At 45.2% G+C, this 22419-nt stretch overlaps 2 protein-coding genes across 2 annotated transcripts in view; both read left to right on the forward strand.

Moving 5' to 3' along the window:
- The first annotated feature begins 268 nt into the window (after nucleotides 1-268).
- Nucleotides 269-4213, forward strand: COX7A2 (cytochrome c oxidase subunit 7A2). The gene is made up of 4 exons (XM_085056488.1): nucleotides 269-429; nucleotides 1521-1607; nucleotides 3052-3136; nucleotides 3994-4213. The coding sequence occupies exons 1-4, from the start codon at nucleotides 412-414 to the stop codon at nucleotides 4050-4052; spliced, it is 249 nt and encodes an 82-aa protein (XP_084912614.1). The 5' UTR covers nucleotides 269-411; the 3' UTR covers nucleotides 4053-4213.
- Nucleotides 4214-18139: 13926 nt separating this feature from the next.
- COL12A1 (collagen type XII alpha 1 chain) overlaps nucleotides 18140-22419 on the forward strand; it is a 100405-nt gene continuing 96125 nt past the window's right edge. The window contains 2 exon segments of the mRNA XM_085056489.1: nucleotides 18140-18583; nucleotides 21170-21277. Of these exon segments, the coding sequence (XP_084912615.1) occupies nucleotides 21205-21277 (73 nt within the window). The 5' untranslated portion in view covers nucleotides 18140-18583; nucleotides 21170-21204.

Here is a 22419-nt window from a genome sequence, read left to right on the forward strand (position 1 = left end):
CGTTTCACGGATTTCCCAAAGCGCCCTCTGAAGGCGCAGAGAGGCGGCCGGCAGCCACAGAATCCTGTGGCAGCAGGCTCCCCGCCGGGGCTGTGCGGCGTGAGGAAGCACGCTCCCGGTGTGCCTCAGCCACCGGCCCTGCGTGGTTCCGGGAGGCCACCGCTCCTCCCAGCCGGTGACGAGGGGCTCAGCCGCGGCTCCGGGCCCTGAACCGGGCCACACACCCGCCCCGCCCCGCCCCGGCCCGCAGTGCTGTCCCCGCCGGGCGGGCGGACTGGCCGGGGGGCGCTGTGGGCTCTGCGGCGGCGCTCCGGGCCGCTCCCTCTGTGGTTCCACCGCTGTAGGCGGGGGAGCCGCTTCCCCTTCCGCTGCCCTTGTTGCCGGCGGGAGGTGACAGGACCAAGAGCCGCGATGTGGCGGAACGTGCTGGTGAGGCCCGGGGAGAGCGGCCCGCTGCCGCCGGGGCTGTGCGGGGCTCGCTCAGCGTGCCCGCCCCGCTGCGGGTCTCGACTCGGCCGTGTTGGCTGCCCTCCCTGCCGGGCGCTGCCGAGGGACCTGCGGGGGTCGGGGGAAGGTCTTGGGCGGCCCGCTCGCTCCACGTACTGCTGAGCTTTAGGGACTTGAGAGGATGAGGATGAGGTTGGGTCGAGGGGCTGGGTTCCGCTGAGCTCGTCTCCAAGGGGATAGATTTTATAGCCTGTTTATTTGGGGTGGGTAAGGGAGGAAATGCGTTGTCCCGTTACTCTCCGCCAGCATCACCTGGGTGTTTGCCCGCCTCGTGGCTGCGTTTTTAGCGGTGGTAATTTTGTGGGAACGTTGTGTTGTCAATGTTGCTTGAAGGAGGCCGAGGCCGCTGGCAGCTTAGAGCTACAGCCCTTTGAGCCTTGACTTTCTAGCGCAGGCAGGCTGAAAAACTGTATGCAGGTCATTGATTTTGATAGGCCACCCTATATGATCAGACTGTGGAAACAGATTCCAGCTCAGGACACAGCAGGGTGGTTTTAGCTGTGTGTGGCGGGCTGGAGGTGCCTCCTCAGCGCTGTGAAGGTTATCGCCTGTGCTGGTGGCTCGCAGGTGAACTGCAGCAGTGACGGGGGTTCCTTGTCCTCACAAACATGTTTGTCGTAAATATTATTGTCCCTTTCGCTAGACAGACACAGAAAATGGTGCCCAAAACTGAGATCTAAGGGGCAGAGGATGGGATTTCCCCCAAAAGGATACTAACTGGAGGTTATGCTGCAGATACAAAAATCTGTTGTATCTTACTGAAAGTAATTTTGCTGAGTTCTTCAGGTAGGTAGTTAAGCAGTCCTTTACATGGTCTGCTGAAACATTTACTGAATTCAAAACTAGCAGTTTTTGGTAAAGTTTTGTGTGTTTGCTTGTTTTTAAAGCTTTTTTTTTTTTTTTTTCTGTCACTTGCAATTCCATCTTGCTTTTAGAAGAAGTAATTTCTATCCAGTGTGGTCAGAGCTGAAAAATATCATTCTTTTTAAAACACTATTTATCTTTTATTTCAGGCTCTTCGCCAGATTTCCCAGAGAACCATAAGCACGGCTTCACGGCAGTATGTAAATAGAGTTCCTGAGCAGCAGAAGCTTTTTCAGGTATTGAGTGAGTTGAATAATGTTAGTAGATTAACAAGGTTTTAGTAGATCATAACTGCATCGTTTTTTTTTTTTCTAAAGAACTGGTCAGACTCCTCTTTACATCTGATGAGAGCTCTCAAAATCAGGTTTATGATTAGAGTGTTTGCAATTAGCAGTTATTTTCTGCAGAGATTGAGAGTATTTGTACATGCATACTTGACTTGCTGACTCTTTAGGGTTTTTTTTACCCTGTGAAATGATTTATATCGAAGTTTCTCCTAAGTATTAGGCACTGTACAAAGATAAATTATTCTGAAATGAGTTGATATGGGGAAGTATGTCCACAGAATAAATACAGAAAAACAGTGAGAGGACAGAAATACAGTGGAAAGGTAAACCTGAAATCTTACAGCTCTATCTATAGTTCATAGATGAGCCCCATAATTTTTAATGAGGATGTGGTACTATTGTATTTCTCAGTTATGAAAACCGTAAAGGTCTTAAGTGATTGGTTTAATTCCTAAATTATTGACTCTTTACAAATAATTTCTGAATTACTTTGTTCCTGATTGATAGGGCCACTGAGTGAACTAGTGAAACCAGAGAAACCTCGAGCATAATTCCAGCTGTAAGACACAACCTGGAGCTGTAGCTTCATACTGAGGATAAACTGGGCTTCAGCAATGTGAAAGGGGCCAAGTATATCAGAAGCTCCACTTAAACAGTTCTTGTATCTTACACTTTCCTTTCCTCTGAAAGAGAAAGTCAGCCTTGTTGAGACACTGACTAAAGAGCACGGTGTTCATTTTGAGCCCAGGGGAAGCAGGATGTTGGTGATGGGAGGGGTCAGAGGTTCTGTTTATGCTGGCAGAGATCTCTAGGCATAGCTCTTCCTCCTTTCATTTCTTTGTTGTGGAACAGCAAGTTAAGCTGGGCTGGATTGCAGATCACTAGCACTGGAGCCTGGCTTAAAGTCCAGAGCAGTGTGATCTTGCTGACGGGGTAAAGATCATGTGGATCTGGTGCTTAGGAGTTTTACTTTGGATGGAGCAAAACAACTGCCTGTATGCCACCAAGTGACAGTACAGACTCCTCCCCTTGTTGCTTCCTATAGCATGGATTGGCTATGCTGGAGATGGATGGGAAGTTTCTAGGGGTGGGAATCACATCCTGTTCACCCGAGGGGTCTGGCAGTGGTGTCAGAAGTGTTTAGGCATCTGCCAGTCACTCCTTTAGATATGAATTGTGCACATGATTATTATACTCCCCTAGTGAGTCATCACCTGATAGCAGAGTGAAAGCTTTGAAGACAAAATGGGATCTAAATAAGGTTCAGTGTCTTTTGGGAGTCGGAAAGATAATGTGGGGTAGTAATTCTTCCTCTGGGTAATTGTAGTTCTATTAACACAATATTGTGAGAACTGCATATAAACAGTTAATTTTTGTCACTTGTTTCCATTAGGAGGATAATGGCCTCCCAGTGCATCTTAAAGGTGGGGCAAAGGATGCTCTGTTATATAGAACCACCGTGGGTCTTACAGTGTGTGGTAAGGCTAATACTAAAACATCTATGCTTTGGGACAATTTCCAGTGTACTAATATCAAAATACTTTTGCTTTGGTGCAATCTCCAATATGGCTAGTGTTTTCTCTGTAAAATAATTATGCAATTCTTTGGTCAGTTCTTTAGAACATGAAAAGTGCATGTAGAGAAGAAAAAGCCACATTTGGACATACTGTATATTCATTTGTGCTTTTTCCAAGTTTAGAATTTTAGATCGCTTTTTCCCAGACTAAGTACTGAGGGCTGAATACTCCTCCAGGGTTCATGTGTGATGTTAGAGAAAACTAAAACTACATAGCCTATTCTGCAAAGGAGTAAAATGTAATTAATTATAGCACATACATGAACCACTATTGCACTAGCCTCTTTGTAGTGCTAGGTGATACTCAGTGTACTGAGTTTTTATGTGCTGTGAAAACTAGCAGAGTTATATTCAAGGTTCATTATACTGTATGTATTTAACCTTTATGTTGCCTGTTACATAATTTTGCAATTGTATCTAACTTAAATGAGTGGATCTAGTGGATTTTCAGTTCAGCTGCCTTAAGAATGAGTAACCATTACTTTGATTGTGTAGGTTCCACAGACATGCCTCTCCCCACTGTTTTTTTCCTGTTTGTTTATTTTTGTGCAGCCTGTGGAGAGGTATTTAAGGTTTTTTTTTTTCTCTAAAATATGAATCACCAAAAAAAACCCAGCATTGAGATGTGGCTATGGAAATGTGTTTTGTCTGAATTGCAGCTGCTTATTGTCAGTATTTCTTCTGGAACAAACTAGAAAGCTGACTTGAAAGGAATTCTGTTTGCTAATCTGAAAATATATTTTCTGTCTCTTAATTCAGGAACAGCCTATGCTCTTTATTATCTGCTTATGTCTTCAATGCCCAAGAAGCCGAACTGATTCCATTTGAGGATGCCTCAGCAACTAACATCTCTTTGTCCAGTTCCATGTGACTATGGTGGCAGCTTATACTTGTTATAAGCAGCTGGATTAATGATTGGAATCATAAGTTAATTGTAACATGTAAACTGCAATCAATAAAGCAGTTTTTACGTGGTGTAGTGTGTGTCTGGACTGTATCATGTGTTTATGTGTGGGAGCATCTTCTGTTGTAGGGTTGCCCAGCTGGTGAGGAGGGCTTTAAACTGTGGTTGCTGGCAGAAGAGAGCACAGTCCATCCCATTCCTGATCTCAGTTTGATGCCAGTGCCAGCCATAGATGGCCAGAGCCAGGAAAGGGAGCACCTGCAGAGCAGCACAAAGGACTTGCATACTCTCCAGCCAGGAAGTCAGTCTCACTAGGGACACAACTTCAATGCCTCTGTGTGAATGCACACAGCACAGGAGATAAACAGGAGGAGTTAAGAGACTTGCTCATAGTGGCAGGGTTGTCTGTCAGTGGCATCACAGAGAAGTGGTGGGATGACTCCTACAACTGGAGTGCTGGGGTGGAAGGACAGGCAGGGAAGATGAGGTGGTATCACCTTCTGTGTCAATTACCAGCCAGAGTGCATGGAACTCCACCTGGGGATGGATGAGGAGCTGATGGAGAGCTTACAGGTCAGGATGAAAGGGAGGGCAGGGACAGGTGACATTGTGGTGGGGATCTGTTGCTGGTCACCTGACCAGGAAGACAGTGGATGAGTCTGTAGACAGACATGTATCTATAGACATAGAGGAGCAGCCTCACATTCACCAGCCCTGGGCCTCATGGGGAGCTTCACCCTGCTATCTGTGGGAGGACAGCCCAACAGACGATAAGCATCACTTGTCTCCTGATTGCTCTTACTGGCTTGATTGTTGGAATTACTGGGCAAAATCATCATGGAAACCTGTTGTAGCTGTGTGTCCCCAGTTCAGTTTTATGTTCCTAACAGAATTTGTGGCTTTTTAACTTTCCTGTCAAGTTGCTGCTTGTGGGTTGTTATGCCCAAAGTCTGGTATTGACTCTGTAACAAATAGAGCTTCTAAAAAAATGCCAAACAATTTCATGAAAATAATTCTTTTGTTTCTCTTCTCAAGGAAACAGTGGAATTTTCAAAATGCAAAAATGAGCTCAAAAATCTAGCCTCCCACTACAGTGCTATTTTAAGCCTCTTGTGGATTAAGTTTGTTTCCAATGTTTCGTTGCTATCCTGGAGAACCAGAGTCAGCTTGTTAAACTTGAGGCAAATTGGAAGAGAAGGGCGAGTGTAAACCCTCTAGTAGAACCAAAAATCATTAAAAAAGAAGGTCAATGGGGGAATACCCCTCAATGGTAGCTTCTCTGCATAGGTGGCTTTGGCTAGCTGCATGACTAATAGAGTAAGAAATGCCTGGATGGATTTGCTGGAAGAAGGTTTTGGAAGTGGGGTACAGCCTGTCTGGAGATGAACATTGTTGCCTACAAGGAACAGAAACGTCACAGCTCAGTGAACTATATGTCACAGAATCTGAAGCAATCAGTCTGTTCTGTATGATGCTGGTAAGGCTTCTGCTGCTATGATGTACCCAGGGTTACTCTCAAGATGTGGACCAAGTGATGGGCATCTGGGAGGCAGCATAAAAAAAGATCAACATATTTAAAAAGCCCACATCTTTTCCTGCCCTCAGGAATGATGAAGAATTTTGAGAGAAGTAATGGTTCAAATAGTCCAAATTATAAAAATCCTGTGATGAGCTAGGCAGTAAATACATGTTTGTGTGTGCAATCAAAGTGTGTTGTGTGTGCAGTTCTTGTTCTTGCCCTGAGCCATGTCTGAGTCCACTGTCCTGGGATCCGCAGCAGCCTGTGAGCTGTGCTGCTGGCAGCAGCCCTGCTGGGAGGGCACGTGGGGTAAATGCAAGCTAGGAAAAGGCTTCCTACTACAAAGCAATCACTGTTTATAGACAGAGCCTTGAAATGTTATTTAAATGAATAGGCAAAAACTTTTTCTGGCAGAGTTGGGTCTATCAACCCCGAAATATGTCCCTGGAGTGCGCAGCTGGAGCAGGTGGGAGAGCAGGTGGCATTGCCAGGACCATGCTGTGCAGCCGCTGAGTGCTCACAAGGAGGCGTCCGTGATCCGTGGGGCTGCCAGCACTCCGGGAGCTCTGCTGCTGCAGGGGCAGGAAGAGGAGGAAACCAAACAAAACCCGTGGTCAGCTGCTTAGCACATTTTATGGGACTGCATTACAGCACTAGCAAGGAAATTCCTGTCTACTCTGCAGTCTATAGATGTATTTTGTTGCAGGGATTTCCACATCTCAAATTGCCAGATGCAAACTGGGTGCCTATATTTCCTATACTGTCACTCTTCAGGAAAATACAAAAAGAGAGCTATGTATCTTCTCTATTGCTAAAATATTGGGAGATCTTACCTTCAGTCTCCCTATGGGTATTCTACAAGTAGCAAAAAATAAAATAAGCAACATCCTTTACTCCTTGCAAATGTGAAAAAAGTTATAACCTTAAAAGAATAAAATGGCCACTAATATAAAGTCATGGGCTGCTAGCAGTTAACACACTCAAATTGTGTGCTTTCCTTGTCTGATCCTAGTACCGTAGTGCTTAATTACCATCTTTAAATCACTATTTTTCTGGGGTAGGTGCTATACCTTATTGCAGTCCTACTTTTGATTTGTGCTTAAGCAATACACGTAGTATCTCTCCTCCCAAAAGGTTTCATGTAAACTGTATTTACTATTTCAGGTTAATGTAAATTTATTTTTCAGTTACTGTTATTGGAAATGGTAGCTATAGTTTTTTTTGTATTTTGCTTTAAAGCATGGAAACCTTTCCCGGGGCTGAGGACATGAGAATGCTCTCCTTGTCTTCCACTGAGCTGAATTGTTCTAATTATCACAGCAAAAATTTGGGGGGCAATTTCTGTTAGATAGGCAGTGACTACTTAATCTCTTCAACTCTCCTTGCCACTCTACTTTGCATTATTTAAGCTTTTAAACTTACCTGGCTTTAAGGTTAACAAAGAAAGCTTAGCAGTGTGCCAGCTTTGTCAGAATGGAAAAAAAAAATTGTTTAGGCTACTGTAAGAGAAATTACTATACAAATAATAATCAGATGAAACAGAAAAAAATTTAATCCTCAGTACTGCAGTTCCAGGTTCCACAATCCTTTCTGAGACTCCAGAGGTACAGACCATGTTTTACTTTCTCCATTTGGAATGTAGCTCAAAATATCAACTCTTAGAATGGTGCTCTGGGCTACATTTTCTTGGCTGCTGAATATATGTATAGATCCAATTAGCCTGACACACACAAAAATTTCCCCAGTAAAAGTCTGAGTACTAATAATACACAATAACTCAGCACTGACTTCCTAAAAGACTCTGTGAAAAAGTTCAGAAACTCTCAGAAGTAAAAAGAAAATACCAGGGAGGTCTCTAAGTGTATGATTTTCGTTGTACTTTTTTCTTTTTCCAGATCCCAGAGTAAAAATATCACTTTTCTAATATTGCTCACCTTGGCTATCACTGCTCTGAACTATGAGAAAGCAGGATGATTTTTTTTTGGCTTTTTTCATATTATGCTGTCCCTCCTTACTCTCCCATTCTTTTTCAGTTCTTTTAAATATCAGAGCTGGAGGTTAACCTTCACAGTTGCTAGGGTGAATCAGACTTTCAGAGGCAAAATCAATCTGATCAACCTGACTTGACCCTAAATAAGGTATTTAGGGGATGAGTAAGTCAGAACTAATGTATCTTTTCATGTGCATGCTTGTGTGATTATTTTTTTAAAGAAGTTCCTTTTAACAATAACATCACCTTCTCTAATCTGACTTGCCTGAGCCTTTCCACTTATTTTTTTAGTACACAGTCAATTCTGCTGTAAAAATAATGGCTTGTCCAGAAATACAATCTGAGGAGAATCTCTTGGCTATATTGTAGTTTTTCTGAATGTAAGTATTCAAGTCTTCAAACTCAGAGAGCAACACATGCAGTCTGTGATATGTTTTGGTCTTGCTTCAGTATTTTTGAAGAGTTGCTGTTATTATTCAAAGGTTTTCTGTTACACTAACTGATCACAGCCTCCCCCAAAACATGTCTAAAGCTAAAGCACTTTTGTATCTATTTCCTCAAAAATATGTGTCCTTGCAAAAAGTGGTCATTGGCTGAGATTCCTGTTTATAATTGTTATGAAAAGCTAGACTCATTCTCAGGGGCTGGGGAGGTACTTGAGGGAAGTGGTTATCCCACTGAGTCTTCAGTCAGGCAGTTCTGGGTTTAGATCCTCAGAGAAAACCAGTGTATAAAGTTCACTAAGTTCTCAAAACATTCACTCCCATTGCAAATAGCTTGCTGTGTCCTAGAGAAAACTGCCAAAGAGAGATTATTTTGTCCTTTACTTATGTGTTTCTTTCTTTGAGTTCTCAATCCACTAATCTGAACTTTCTGAAACATAAGGATCTTTTGTCTTTTCAGTCTGGTTTATCAGGTGCAATCTAATCATCTTCCTTCTGCCTCCACGGTATTTTATTCTTTTATTATTATGTAAACCTGCTTTAGTATTTTCATTCATGAAAATGTCTGTCCCTTGCCTTGTTGGATCTCAGCTGTCTGCAAGAAAAGGCAAGATGCTCTCTGGTGGGCATGCAAATAAACTGGAAAGTGATGATCAGGTAAAATCCAGTAATATTTAAGCTTTACATATACCAGGACATGGAGTTGCAATAAAAAAGACCCCAGGAGGCTTGGAGTTTTAAAATTACTTAAGGTTTCCGAAAGATAATTGTTGCATACTAAGTGTGAAACTAACAAGGTCATAGTATTACTTTAAAAGCATATTTCAGCATAAGCTCTCCTCTATGAACAGAATGTGTTTGACTCCTAACAGAGCTGTAAAGTAAGAGAAAAGTAGAGTGTCTTGTGATATGTCAATCTAATAAAATGGTATCCTTGACCTTAGAGATGTATTGTGGAATAGCTCTCTTGAGGCTGCCTGTGGAGCTCACCTAGAGATACAGTTCCCTGTGATTTCACCAGGAGCAGCAGAAGAATGTTTTCCATGAAAAGAACAGTAAGATGTTGACTGGAGATACTTAAAATGCGCTAATTGGGTTAAACATTTTATAGAGAACTTCTCAGGGCCAAAGAGACATAGTCCAGTTTTAACAATATCTGAAACAGCAAAAAAAAAAAAAAAATTAAATACTTTTAGATGACTGTCTTTAATTTTCCACAGAAGTTTTTCCCTTCCAGCCAAGAAATCTGGACTGTGCAGGATCTGAAGTACGTGATCTGTCCAAAATGTTCTTACTTACAGATTAAGATTCTTCTAAGAGTTTCTATGCAAATTTTATGGTATCATCTTCACAATGTGACTGTAACATGGTTCACAGATACTTGGAGATGCCTTTGGAACGAAAAGGGAGAGAGGGAGATTAAGTGCTGTTGGACTTGGTTGCAGCTGTTGAGACAGTTTGTTCCCAATAACTGTGAGTGGCTTCTGTTCCTGCAGGGTTCCAAGGAGGAGCTTGTGATTCCATCAGGACCTTTAAGTTACTAATGTGTTCTTAATAATAATTGAGTTATATATGTTTATATAATATAAAAACAGCTCTATGCTGTTTGATCTTCACATGAGGACTTACTCTAGATGACTAATGCTCTGGGACCTGAAGTGTATAATGGAAAGGCTGACACACATTCAATCTTATCTATCATAGCACTATGCAAAAGGGAATTATATAATTAAAACATTATAATGATCTCTATTGCTCAGTGGGAAGTTACAAGTCCCAAAGGAGTCAGGCCAACAGCGTTATCAAGGTTTATTCAGTTATCTCTTAGGAGCAGTGGGCACATTTTGCTAAATATAGTGTGGTGTGCTAATGTGTGCTCCGTGTGGAGCATTGCACTGGGATCACTGTGCAACAGAGCTGCAGTGCAGTGCATGGGAGATTAACACACCTCCATCTGGCTGAGATTTTCAGAAAGAAGTGCTTAAACTTAGACTGCTAAATCCATACTCTGACATTTAAGTAAATAGCTTGATTTTTCATAAGAGCATTACCAAGAAATTCTCTTCTATTAAAATAATAAAACAAAAAAAAATGTCTTACAACAACAAGAAAAGATTTTATTATTTCTGGAAATAGTGCTCAAATGCATGACCAGTTTTCTAGGAAAAGAAGAGGGCAACCACAACTTTTAATTTCCCCTGCCTAATTACTTCTGGGGTGTAAATGCAGTTTCTGAAACAAAGTCACAAAATTTGGGTGTGGTGCAAGAGAGACATCAACTCTGTGGCTGGGCTGTATATGATGTATTTTACAGTTAGGCAGGAATCTCTATCACAATCTGTGCTTCTATGTTTGGGTCTGAGATCCAACAGCAGAAAGGCAGATTAGTAGGACCTGAAAATCACTACCATCGAAACATCTTCTGGTCGGCAACAGGCCCATTTACTGATGCTATTCTGGTTCCCGGTAAATAGGTATTTACATGAGCAGAGTACAAAGCCTTGCACCAGCAGAAGACTTGGCTACCAACAGTACCATAGATGAAAAGTAAAAGTGCTTGATCCAGTGCCTAAACTGGGGTGCCCAACACCATCTCAGGTTATATTTGAGGCATTTGCTTGGGGCTGGCAAATACAACAGAGGACCTGCAGGAGACTCATACACTTGTGTTATAGCAATCAGGGACTATCAGGATAGCTGTGACACCCAAACCAGCCCTGGGGGCTTGCCTCTGCCTCTTGTGTGGTCTAGAACAGTTTGAGATGTGCCAGCATATGTGGGTCCTGGTCTGTAGCTGGCAGCTCCACAAGAGATCTCCGGTGCTGTGGAACACTCAGATGACTCTAGAGCCCAATGTAATAGCACCTCATCCAAGCCACATGGATGGTGGAAGGCCAAACTGCTCAGGCACTGCTGAGCCCATTATCTAGGTCTTCACAAGCCACTGCAGAAGTTTAGATGCTGGGTTCATGTGTAGGCACCTAATGTACTGTAACCCAGAACCAAATACCACCTGAGGTGACCATGCAGCACAGAGCAGTGGCCACAGCCAATGTTCTCAAAGAGCAAAGCTGCAATGGTGCGGTGTGTGTCAAGGAGTACATCCCCTGTCTGCCTTCTCAGAGAAGCAGACTCAAGTTTTTATTTGCAAATAAGGTCCCAACAGCTACTCCTAGCCTAAAAGGACATAATCTCTCAGCAGCTGCTCCTAACTGGAGAAGAAGATCATGACATAGTAAAGCCCCTTGTTGTGATGTGCTTTAAACAGGAAATCCCCTAAACACATTGCAAATGGCATTGGGCAGAGGGTAAAGGGGCAACAGGTCAGATTTACAAAAATCCTATTTGTTTAAAAATCTTAACCAGATAAATTTATTTATAATTTATTATTTTTGTTAAACAAATCAGAGACATTGGAGCTAGTAGCAAACACATTTCTCTGGATAAAAAAATACATGCAGAAATGAGGACAATGCCAAACCCAACAAATGTTCATTAAACTGGGGTGACTAAAAGCTAACAGAGCAGCGAGGCCAGCTGGAGACCATCCAGAGATCAGAGGAAAGGGCATATGAGAGGAGACATTTTAACAGCTTCAAGTGAAGCCTCTCAGCAGGCTGTAGAGGTGTTGATATGCGAGAGAGAGACTCAACTCCAGCAGGTGAAAAAGGCTGTCAGCAAGGAGTACATGGGAGCTTTCAAGTAACATTTAAAGTAGAAACAAAGGCCAATAGTTTTCTGTTTACACAACAGAGTGCTTCTGATACTGAAGCACAAGGCAACATCTATTTATAATCCAAATAAATCTTATGTTCTGGTATTTGGAACTGTCAACATTCAACATATTGGGAAGCAGCAGCCACAAGGCTGCATTAAGAAATGGTGATTTAGATCTGCGCTGTTTTGCTCCATGTATTTTCCTCCTTAGTCGCAGGCCAATTATGACTTGTGCAAAAGAAACAAGTTTCTTTTTCAAAGTTGGCTCATGTGGAGTTCATAAATGTTGTGACAGGCGACACCTAGGCTGTGCTTTCAATACAAGCAAGCTAAACTCTTGCCTGACTCCTTTTTCCAGAAACCCTCAAAGTTTCCCAGCGTCCATGAATATCTGTGATAGGTGTCATGCAGACAAGAGCCTCATGGGTCCAAGGAAAGTATATATAATCTAGGCTATCCAGCTCCTTGGGCCTGTAGCATTCCCTAGCTGTGTCCTAGCCCAAGTTTGCTTCTTGTGCTTCTTTTGCAGAGGAAAAAGCTGTGATGAATGCTATGATCTGCCAGTTTGGATATCAAGGCACTGAGATTGGGAAGGTGGGGGGAGTGAGGAACAAGGATGGTGATGACCATAGAGTCCATCTACCAAGAAGTTTAGAAATGGTCAAAAATTACATAGCTATCACATGCAGACATACTGTAACAGAAAAAAGTGTTTTAGCAAGACTGGTGGGGATCTGTACCTCTTACAGTCACATGCAAGAAGGAATCTCCCAGTCTGGCTTCTTTGCTCTCTGGCTGAGAGTTTGCAGAGATGCTAGTTAAGCAAGCAATTTTTCACAGTAAACCAAGGCTATTTTTGTGGAAACAGTAGGACTGGAACTTCATGGTCTTAAAGGTCCCTTCTAACCCATACCATTTTATGATTCTACAGTCCAAAGATACAGGCTTCTCTGGTGTAGCTGTATTTTTTTATTTTTGATGGCTGTGCTCATAGTCATATTCTGGACAACTTGCAACTCACCTAAAACAATAATTATCTATTGTCAGCAGCTACAAAACAGCTCCCCAAAGCATGCTGTTAGTACTGAGTATGGTATGGAGAATTTCTCTTTGAAGTCCTGGTGTACTTGAAATAACAGGTCATGAACTAAATGGCCTCTTGGGATCTTTTCCAGCCTCATTTACTATGGTTCTGTGCATTTGCACCAGATTCACTTGTCAGAATGCTTAAGGTTTTGAATGTTTGTCCTGCTGTACTGAGAGTTTGGGGCTGACCTTTACATACTCTAAACCTTCTTAGAAAAGATACGTATTGGAATAGAGCAGCAGCTGATTATTCCTCCTTGACAGCTTTCCTCCAACCTGCTCTTCAGTCAGGGGAGTCACCACATCCTCAATGCCTTTTGTGCCTGTGGAGGAGAGGACAGCATTAGCAGCTGGCCTAATGAAAAGTATTGAATCTTGAAATCCCCCCGTCATTAATTATTCCACTGTCAGCAACAAAAGGATCAGCTCACTCATTAGCTAATGCAACCTGAACTTTCAATAGTTTTGAATATCTTGTCTGTGCAGACACAAGCTTATCTTCTCCATAAGACTACCTATCACCTACACAGACCCTGCTGTCACAATAGGTATTGGTTTATTTTATATACAGAAGTACTGAGAAGAATTAGCAAAATGTTCCTATTCAGAGCTTCACTGCACCATTTCAGACTTTGTTGCTGATTAATATCGAGAGCTTCCTCATAGGGAGCAATTACTTAGCAATAGTTGAAGGGCTACCAAATATAGGGAAACTCATGGCTATTAACCTTTCAGCAGATGTTGAATCCAATTAGGTACTCAGTAAGCACTGTACTATAATCTTCTACAAGTAGCAGCTACTGGCTAATGATTTCCAAAAATACTTTAATTTTTCAAAATTATGGGTTTTCTCAGTGAATCATCATTCTTTCACTGGGAGCCCCTCAGCTACGTGAAGAGGAATGGTTAGATCTGCATTCACAATTCTCTGTGAATGTCTATTGCTGTGACAGGAGCAGCCATGTTAAAACATACAGTGGTACCTGAAAAATATATAGCGTCACTGTCCTCAGGTAATTTATTTTCTTGTCCTCTTTAATCAAGCAAGATTTGTACTAGTTTCATAGAGGAAAGCTTCCTGAATAGATAAGGAATCTGTTGTGAAATAATGAACCAGCTTCTTTGAAAGAAAGCAACTTTATTTAGGAATGTTTTAATATAGAGTGTTTGTTTGTACACACACACACAGATATATATATATATATATGGAAGGGACTATAAGATCTTGCATCTATTTTAGTCCAATTTTAGTATTAAAGATCTTTATTTAAAAAGAAAAATACTGCCTACAAATTAACTGGATTTTCTCAGACTCCCAAACTCCATTAAATACCAGCTTCTTTCTATTTATACCTCTGCTTTTGAAAGATTTATTTACTTTTCCAGTTCTACTTATCTGGAGCCACAATAATTAACTTTCAGAACATTACATGATGGGAAAAACCAGACAAATTAGAGAAATAAATAGTTGCTAAGGAAAACATACCTGGTAAGGCAGATAATTATTTCATGGCTGTCACACCCTCCAGGGATGCTGCTTCCATAGTTGCTCCACTGACTGAGCAGATTTCAGATAGGACCAGTCCTCTCTAAACACTGCTGATATAAGAAGCCAATCCTCATTATGAGAGGTCAGATCAGTTCTGCTCTCTGAATACCAGCTCTGCAATGAACTTATCCAAATAAACAAACACCAGACTGGGCTCTTCTCCTGCCATTGACTGGAAATTTCTCAGAGAAGCAGAGCCTGGTGGAAGCAGTTTACTGTGTTTTGTCCTTCTGCATTTTATGAGTGCAGATATTATCCTGTGCAATGTTAGTCTTATGACTGATTTAATAGGGAATTAAAAATATACTGGAAAGGCTGTCCATTGTGTGGTAAGGAGTAAATGGGCCTCTTAAATGACTTTATTAAGACAATGTTTAATTTAGATGCACTGTAGTGATAGATGCAGTGATAGGCTGACCCAACAAGGTACTTCCTGGGCAGATGTAGGCAAGTCACTGGCAGCAGCACAATTCTGCTTGTATAACGACACTTAGTGCTTAATCTCTATATTGTTTAATGTTCAAAGAGCTGAGAAATTTTTTTTATTCTTCCTCTGTGCAAAACATACTCAAATGCATATATACATATGAATAACACATTTACCATATTCCTATGTAAAGCAGATGCAACTAACTGTCAGGAAAACACAGAGGCCAAATCTAGTGTGATATCCACATGGAAATGATATTCAAGGTTTACAGTGCTGAAATGCAGAATGTCCTCTTTTATGCTGCCCTGGCAATGCAGTTTGAAGTAACAAAAAAAAAAGAGGTTCCAGAAAGAGAAAGTTGCTTGAATTACTGTAGACCCAAACCCAAATTTTTTAAGAAATTCCTGGTTACCTTCAATATTACTATCACATACCTACACCAGAAATGGACAGTATTATTAAAAGTCTGTATATTAATTTAAATGATGATTTTTGCATTTAAATCTGTCACTGTTTCAGTGTGTTCAGATTAGATTGCAAAGAAAATTACAGAGCTGGAGTGCAATGGTCTTAATGTGTTTAACACTTGTCCCAGAAACAAGCAGACAGGAGTAAATGTTTATGCATTTCAGAAATGCCTTCTGCATCACATACTATGTACTCAGACTATGAATGTACATAGCAACAGCGCTGATTAAAAACAACCCATTTAATTACTGTGATGTATGGAAGCACACACTCTACATGCAATTTGTTGGTGTATTTTACATGTAAATGATCTTAGGAGAATCATGGTTAGAATAGTTAGAATAAGGAGTTAAGAACAAAATCCTGCTGCCCGTGGAGTCAATTAATTGTCTGCTCTTGCCACCTCTCAGTCTAATTTCACACAAAGAAATTAAGCAAAGCTGGTCAGCTGAGAGGAAGGGGAGATAATTCCCTCAGCAGCATCTAGGTCTGTGAGGGACAGCGTATGAGATTCTTGCAGATCTGAGAGACCCCTTGCTTTCAAAATATCCACTCATGTAAATCCATTTGTAGCTCTACACAAAATTATTTAAACATTTAAAAATAATTGTTCTGAGAGATTTAACTTTTACACAGAATAATGCATGTTTTCTTCCAGTCTCACTTTTTGCATTAACTGGTTTTAACTGTTAACATAAAATCTTGCTTATCCTATGATGAAAAATCCACCAGTATATTGTAAAAAAATACCGTTGCGGTGCACAAGTGATAAAAATACCTCATTTGCATTAACTTCCGGTGGAAGGATATTTCATTGTAATCCCTGATGTCCACTCTTCTGAAACTATTGTTCACACAACATTTATATTCGTGTTCTTGGTGTGTTCCTTCAGGGAATTAAAAATTTTAAAATGCATTATTTCTTAGAAATATTGCTTTTTCCATATCAGATCTGGAGAGGAAGAAATTAAATTTCCCATGCCAAAATGATGCTGAAAGAGAAAATCCAACTCAACAGCTGGGCAAAGGAGGTTGAATAGGTCAAGAGCTTTATCAGCAGAGGAGATGTTGCTTATGGAAAGTGCATTCTATCAATACCAGACAGTTGAAACTGTGCCGTGTCCTAAAGAGGAGCTGACTCACTTCCAAAGTGTCTGGAAATGTCAGCGCATGTCTTCTGGTTATCACTTTCTTTTCAGCGTTTGGATTCTCATGTAGATGACAGGTCTATTGCAGAAATGAAGCTCAGGAGACACAAGTCCTCCTGCCAACAGGTCCTTGATCTCCCAGTCCTGCGGAAAGGTGCCCAGGAGCGGTCCTCTGATAAAATACTAATCTCCGCTATCGGTCACTTCCACCCCGGCTGGAACCCCCTCGATAACTCCGCCAGTCACGTCGTGCACGGAGCCGAAAGGGACCCAGTGCGGCCCCGGAATCTCCCCGGCCTCTCCTAGAGGGGGTCCCAAGCTCTGCGCTGAGGCACGGCCCCATGTGTCCCTCTCCCCGCCCTTCCCGACCCCGTTTCCATCTCGTCCCCGCAGCGGTGGCCCCGGGGCCAGCTGCAGCCTCGGCACGACACACGGACGGTCGCGCTGTCTGCCGCCGCTCTGCGCGCCGCCGCCACCGGGGGGCGCTCCGGCACCGCGGATGGCCTCGGTGCGCTGGGGCTCGGGGACGAGCGGGGCTCGGGGACGAGCGGGGCTCGGGGACGAGCGGGGCTCGGGGACGAGCGGGGCTCGGGGACGAGCGGGGCTCGGGGACGAGCGGGGCTCGGGGACGAGCGGGGCCGCGGCTCTGTGACACCCGCAGCTTTTCCCCCTCTCGGTTTACCCCCACTCCTCGCCCACCTCTGTTCCGCCTCCTGAATTTGCGGACCCGCTCCGAGGGGACGGTGACAATCCGTATGTTAGTCCGAAGGGGTTCCGGAGGAGTCTCGCCCGAGAGCGTTAGCAGGGATGCCGTTCCCCATGTTTGTGGGAGCAGACCCGCTGCTGCCGCGGGGCCCCTAGGATACTCCGTCTGGGTTCCGCTGGACGACCTGCGCCCTCGGTCAGGGAAAGGACCGCGTGTCATTCTCCTAGCACGGCACGCTGCAGACGCCGCCACGCGCCGGGTGACCCGGGCAGGCTCCCGAGAGCGAGTGATGGGAGACCCTCGCGGAGCCTGCAGCCCGAAGGGACTGTCCGATTTTGGAAGGTGCAGTTCCATTGGAAAGCACAGAATTTCAGACAAGGGCTATGGGCGCGGGTTTCCCGCGGGGTTCGGGGGAAGGTCAGTGGGGCCGGTGCGCCCCGTCCCTCGGCCCGGGCAGCCGTACCCGCCCCGCCGAGGCTGCTCCCAGCACCCGCGGCGCTTTGTGCTCCAAGTGAAACACCCGTGTGGCGGAGGGCTGCCGGGGCGAGTGTGTGTTTAATGTGCGTTTAATGTATGTATGGTTGCACAGCGTCGAGGCCAGACACACCTGAGCCCTGCCATAATGATTATATCCCGTTTGCCCTCAAGGCTCCCTGGCCGCGCCACCGGGAGTGCCCGCGCCTCTGCAAGATTGTGCCGGGGAGCCCAGCCTCCGCGGGGGCGACGCGGGCTGCGTGGAACCCCCCGCCCAGGGACACCCTCCCCGCCGCCATCCCTCGAAGCCTGCCCGCAGACTCAATTTTTCCACTGCCCTCCCGTGTCCTCCCCGTTTGGGAAGCCTAGGGGAGGGAGGGAGGGGGCGGCGAGCCGGGCCCCTGCCTCCGGGCGCGCTGCCGCCGCGGCTCCCGTCTCATGCCGCAGGAATGCGCGGAGGTATGCGCCAGTTTCCAGAAGTGGATCCCCTTCCTTGCTGGAGCACAGCAGCGCATATATCACCCGGTGGCAGCAGTCCACCTTCCCTGCAGTTTCGTAACCGCTTACGAGGGTAAATTGAGAGTTGGGAACAGCCCTCTATTAAGTAGCAGATTGAGAAGAGGCTCTTCCCACTTGGAGAAGGCAAGTCTTCCCAGACAGACCCCTTGCATCGGGAGCTACAGTAATCGAGACGCCTCCTCTGCGCTCAGCTGTTGCCGCTGCTGCTGCTCCTCCTTCGCCGCTGCTGCTACTTGCTGCTCCCTCCACAAGGTGCCCCCGGAGCTTCATCCTTTATCCTCCTCCCTTTATCCAGGTCCGACGGCTGCGGCTCCTTGCCGCTGCGGGCACCGCCGGAGTCATCGCCGGAGGATCTGTCCCGTCACCGACCCCGGCACAGTGTGGCCACCCCGGAAGGTCTGTGTGTGCCCGCGCAGGAGCTGGGGTCCCCTGCCCGCCGCGCCCCCCCCGTGTCCCGCTCTGTCCGCACGCACGCAGCCCCTTCCGATGCACTTTAGGCTTGGGTAGCAGCGCCGGGCTGGAAGCTGCACTGGATTAGGAAGGAGCGTGTGTGCGCGCGTTGGGCATGTCAGAGCCGGCTGCAGGCGGAGGAGAGGTGCGGGGCAGAGCGCCCCGGGGTGCTGGCTGTCAGCCCGGGGAAAGGCACGGGGGATCCCGGCGGGATGCCGGCCCCGAGCGCTGCCGGCGAACGGGTGCCTGGGCAGAAATGCGGGGAGGGCCGGTGGTGTGGTGGTGTCCCGGAGACGGAGGCTCCCGGCGGCCGGAGGCTCCCGGCAGAGCTCGCTGTCAGCGCCCAGCGCGCCTGCAGGCACGCTACCGCTGCGGCTTTGGCAGGAGCTCTTGCTTCCCTCCCTTGTGTGTGCAGCTGCCCGTGATGCTTTCTCCTGCTTCCAGTTTTTTGTGTCTTTGATAGGTAGTGGGCTTTTCCTGCGGTTTGCCTTTTAAATTTTTTCCCCCCTATTTACGTTATTTTTTTCTTCTTAAAAGTGGTAAATGTCGTGCACTGTGTGGTTTAGAAATGCTTTGGCTAAGCTTCTGTGGGTTGAATTAGTGTGAGATAGGACTGGTACTGTGAAAGCTCGGATTTGATTTTTTCTAAGTGGTGTATAAATATCAATGAAAAACCTTTAGTCCTGACATGAAGTCTGTTATGTCCCTGCTGAACCAGTGAGAGGAACTGTCCTCTGCCACCTCCAGGCTTTCTTTCACATATGTAAGGTCGTGAGACAGCAACAGTGTTTTTCTAGGTTGGCAAATCTATGCTTTGGCTGAGATGGTGTATTTCATGAAACAAAAATGTGTATCAGGAATGGTAGACCTGCAGTAGTGGCAAACTCATAGATGCCTTTGTCAGATGATTAATTTCTGTTGCTCTTCAAAAGGATCAAAAGATGGCAGTCAAAGCCCACATGAGATATCCAGGACAAAATGTCTTTTTGCGTTGAAGTTAGGCGATCCTTAAACTCACTGCAGGATGCTGTGGATCTGCCCAGGGGCAGCTGTTTCCCACGCAGAGCAGTGATATGATTTTGGATCTTTCAGAGCAATTTAATACTAACCTTGGCCTTCCTTGTGTTAGGGTGTCGTGGTCAATAATACTCTTCTGTTTAGCCGCTGGAACTGCCATTAGACTGAAATCTTTGCTTACATTTTCTTCGAGCTCTTGGTATTTTCATGCACAGTAAAGGCATTTGGCTAAGGCAAGTATATACAGCTGCTCAAATGAAGCCTGTTAAGCGCAGAGTCAGTAACTGGGAAATTCTTGCATCTCCATAGCGTCTTCCCACTAAATATGCCTTGATGGGTAGTTCTTTAGATGGTAGAAGAATATTATTTTCCCTTTCAGTTGTTTCTGCACACTAATGATTTATGTATTTTTCTTTTGTTTTGCTCTTGGCACCTTTCTGATAAAATCTGTTGCCTAATTGCTTTTGGAATTCTCTTCTCCCCAGCTTAATTATGATATATGATGCATTTATGAGTTTATTCATACAAATTGCCACTCCCCTACTTCCTGAGAGAGAAAATCCCAAACTTAGAAACACTTACATGCATTTGTGGGTTCATATTAGCCTTTACTTAGACAAGGAAATAATTTGGAAGTTTTGCTGGAGTAATTGGCGGCAATTTTATATGACCAAGAGCATATAGTTGTGAAGGTATGTCTGCTTGCAACTAAAAACAACTAACTTGGCCTAATCCCACCTATTTTGCTAGACAACCTGGAGTGATTTTGAGACTCTTATATGTGTCTGCTTTGTATAGTGTATTTTAAATCTATTTTCTCTCAGGACATGTAAATGAATTATCAGATGTTGAAACATCATGGCTAGACAGACGTGTCAAATTTCGGTTGTGTGTTACACACACTTCTGTATAACCTATTTCAGACTTTCAAGAAATGAAGAATAGCACATTTGTAGGCAGAACCCCTCAAAAAAAGTTTTATTACAGTTTCCAAACTGCCTTGAGACCAGTAAAACAAAGCTAACTAAGTGGTTCAACAGTTATGAAAAAGGAGCCGATTAAAATCCCCAGCTGAAAGAGACATTTAGTTGATCCAAGGCAGGAATGACCTCTGAATTAGCTATCATCACATTCAGTGATGAAGTCATGGAGCTCCCTTCTGGCTCCTGTCCGTGTGGAGGCGCAGATCTTCACTGCGCTTCCCTGGTCAAATTAACCCTAACTGGGTCAAAGCTTCATGTGCTTACAGTGATTGGAAAGGGTTCAGCAACAAAAGGCACATTATTGCGAGACGAGACTCTCCAGTTAGTCATACAGATCTTTCATCGTCTTGGACAGCTTTCAAGTCTAGAGGCTTCAACCTGGTCCCGTGGGTGGGGGCTGGGGATAAGGGAACAAAGTGAAATCCACGGTTTGTATTTTTTATGTTTCATTAATACGCCCACGCAATCCTTTAATCCACACATATCATTTCCTTCTCCTCTCTCCCTCTTCCCCCCTTCCCCATCATTGCAGATTCATTCATGTTGTTGTGATCTGAAAGGGCAGAAATGAAGACAGCGCTGTGCTCGGCAGTCGCTGCTCTGTGTGCAGCCGCCCTCCTCTCCTCCATCGAGGCTGAAGGTAACCTTCCCCTCCCAGCCCCCTTGCCCCAGTGTCCTGCTGACCAGCAAACCTCCCAATCAACCTTGAGCTACCGGCTCTCTCCCTCTCTGTTTTTGAGTGTGAATACTTCACCTTCTCTCCTTCTCTCCTTCAGAGAAATGCCTTTCCTTCCTTGCCCAGCTCCTTCTGTGCTCTGTTTCTCCCGGCTAGTGGGCTGGAGTGTAGCTCCCTCTCTCTGTCTCTCTGGTGTGCTGTCCACACCACCCCCAGACAGGACGTGGGCCAGCTGGTGTGGCCGCCTGGGCGCAGTGCCCTGAGGAGCCCATTGCCACTGGCCGGCAGCCCGGAACAGCCAGGGCCATGGCGCTGCCCCCAGAACGGACCAAGAAGGGCTGGTCTCTGGCCTCGTTTAATAATGTTGAGAGAGGAAACGGAAAACCTACCACCCAACAACCTGCAGCTTTGAAATAAAATGCTCCAACAGAGTCTGGCTCTCCGCGCCTGTGTGTTTTGTCCAGCTGGACCCCTCGCCTCTGCCCCACCGGCCTGCCGGTGCATCGGCCTCCCCTGCTCGGCGGGGCGACCCCCGGCTGAGCCTTGGGGTGGCCGGACCCTCCCTCAGGGACACCTCAACCTCTGTGGCGGGTCTGACCTGGGGAACACCCCTGGGGAGTTGCTGCCAGTGCCATGACATGCATCCTGGGCACCGCCAAAGGGAAGGCTGGGCCAGGCCTTGCTGTGGCAGCCGGGCCTCCAAAGCTCTGCCATGCATGTGGTATTGTCACCTCCAAAAAGGCTTTCCTTCTCCTCTTCCTCCTTGGCCCTCTGCCCAGTCTGTCTGGAGGTTGAGGCCTCTGTCAGCCCTGGCAGCATTCTGCCTCCAGCTGAGGATGTGGGGATACCCATCTTTGCTGCCACACGTGCCACAGCATGGCTCAAAATGTCCTGGCCCCGCATTTGCTCCCCAGTGGATTAACAGCAACTGTGTCATGTGCCCTCAGTGTGGGCTGCTTGGCTTTTTGGTCATGGTCACGGCATTTCTGCCAGCAGTGGCTGCCAGGGGAAACAGAAATGCTGAACATCCTGCACTGAAATGACTTGATCTGACCTACAGGACCTGATTCCATCACAGGTGTGAACTCCCCTGGATTTATTGGAAA

This window comes from Lichenostomus cassidix, chromosome 3, assembly GCF_008360975.1.
Source record: "Lichenostomus cassidix isolate B80296 chromosome 3, HeHo_3.0, whole genome shotgun sequence".
Taxonomy (NCBI): Eukaryota; Metazoa; Chordata; class Aves; order Passeriformes; family Meliphagidae; genus Lichenostomus; species Lichenostomus cassidix.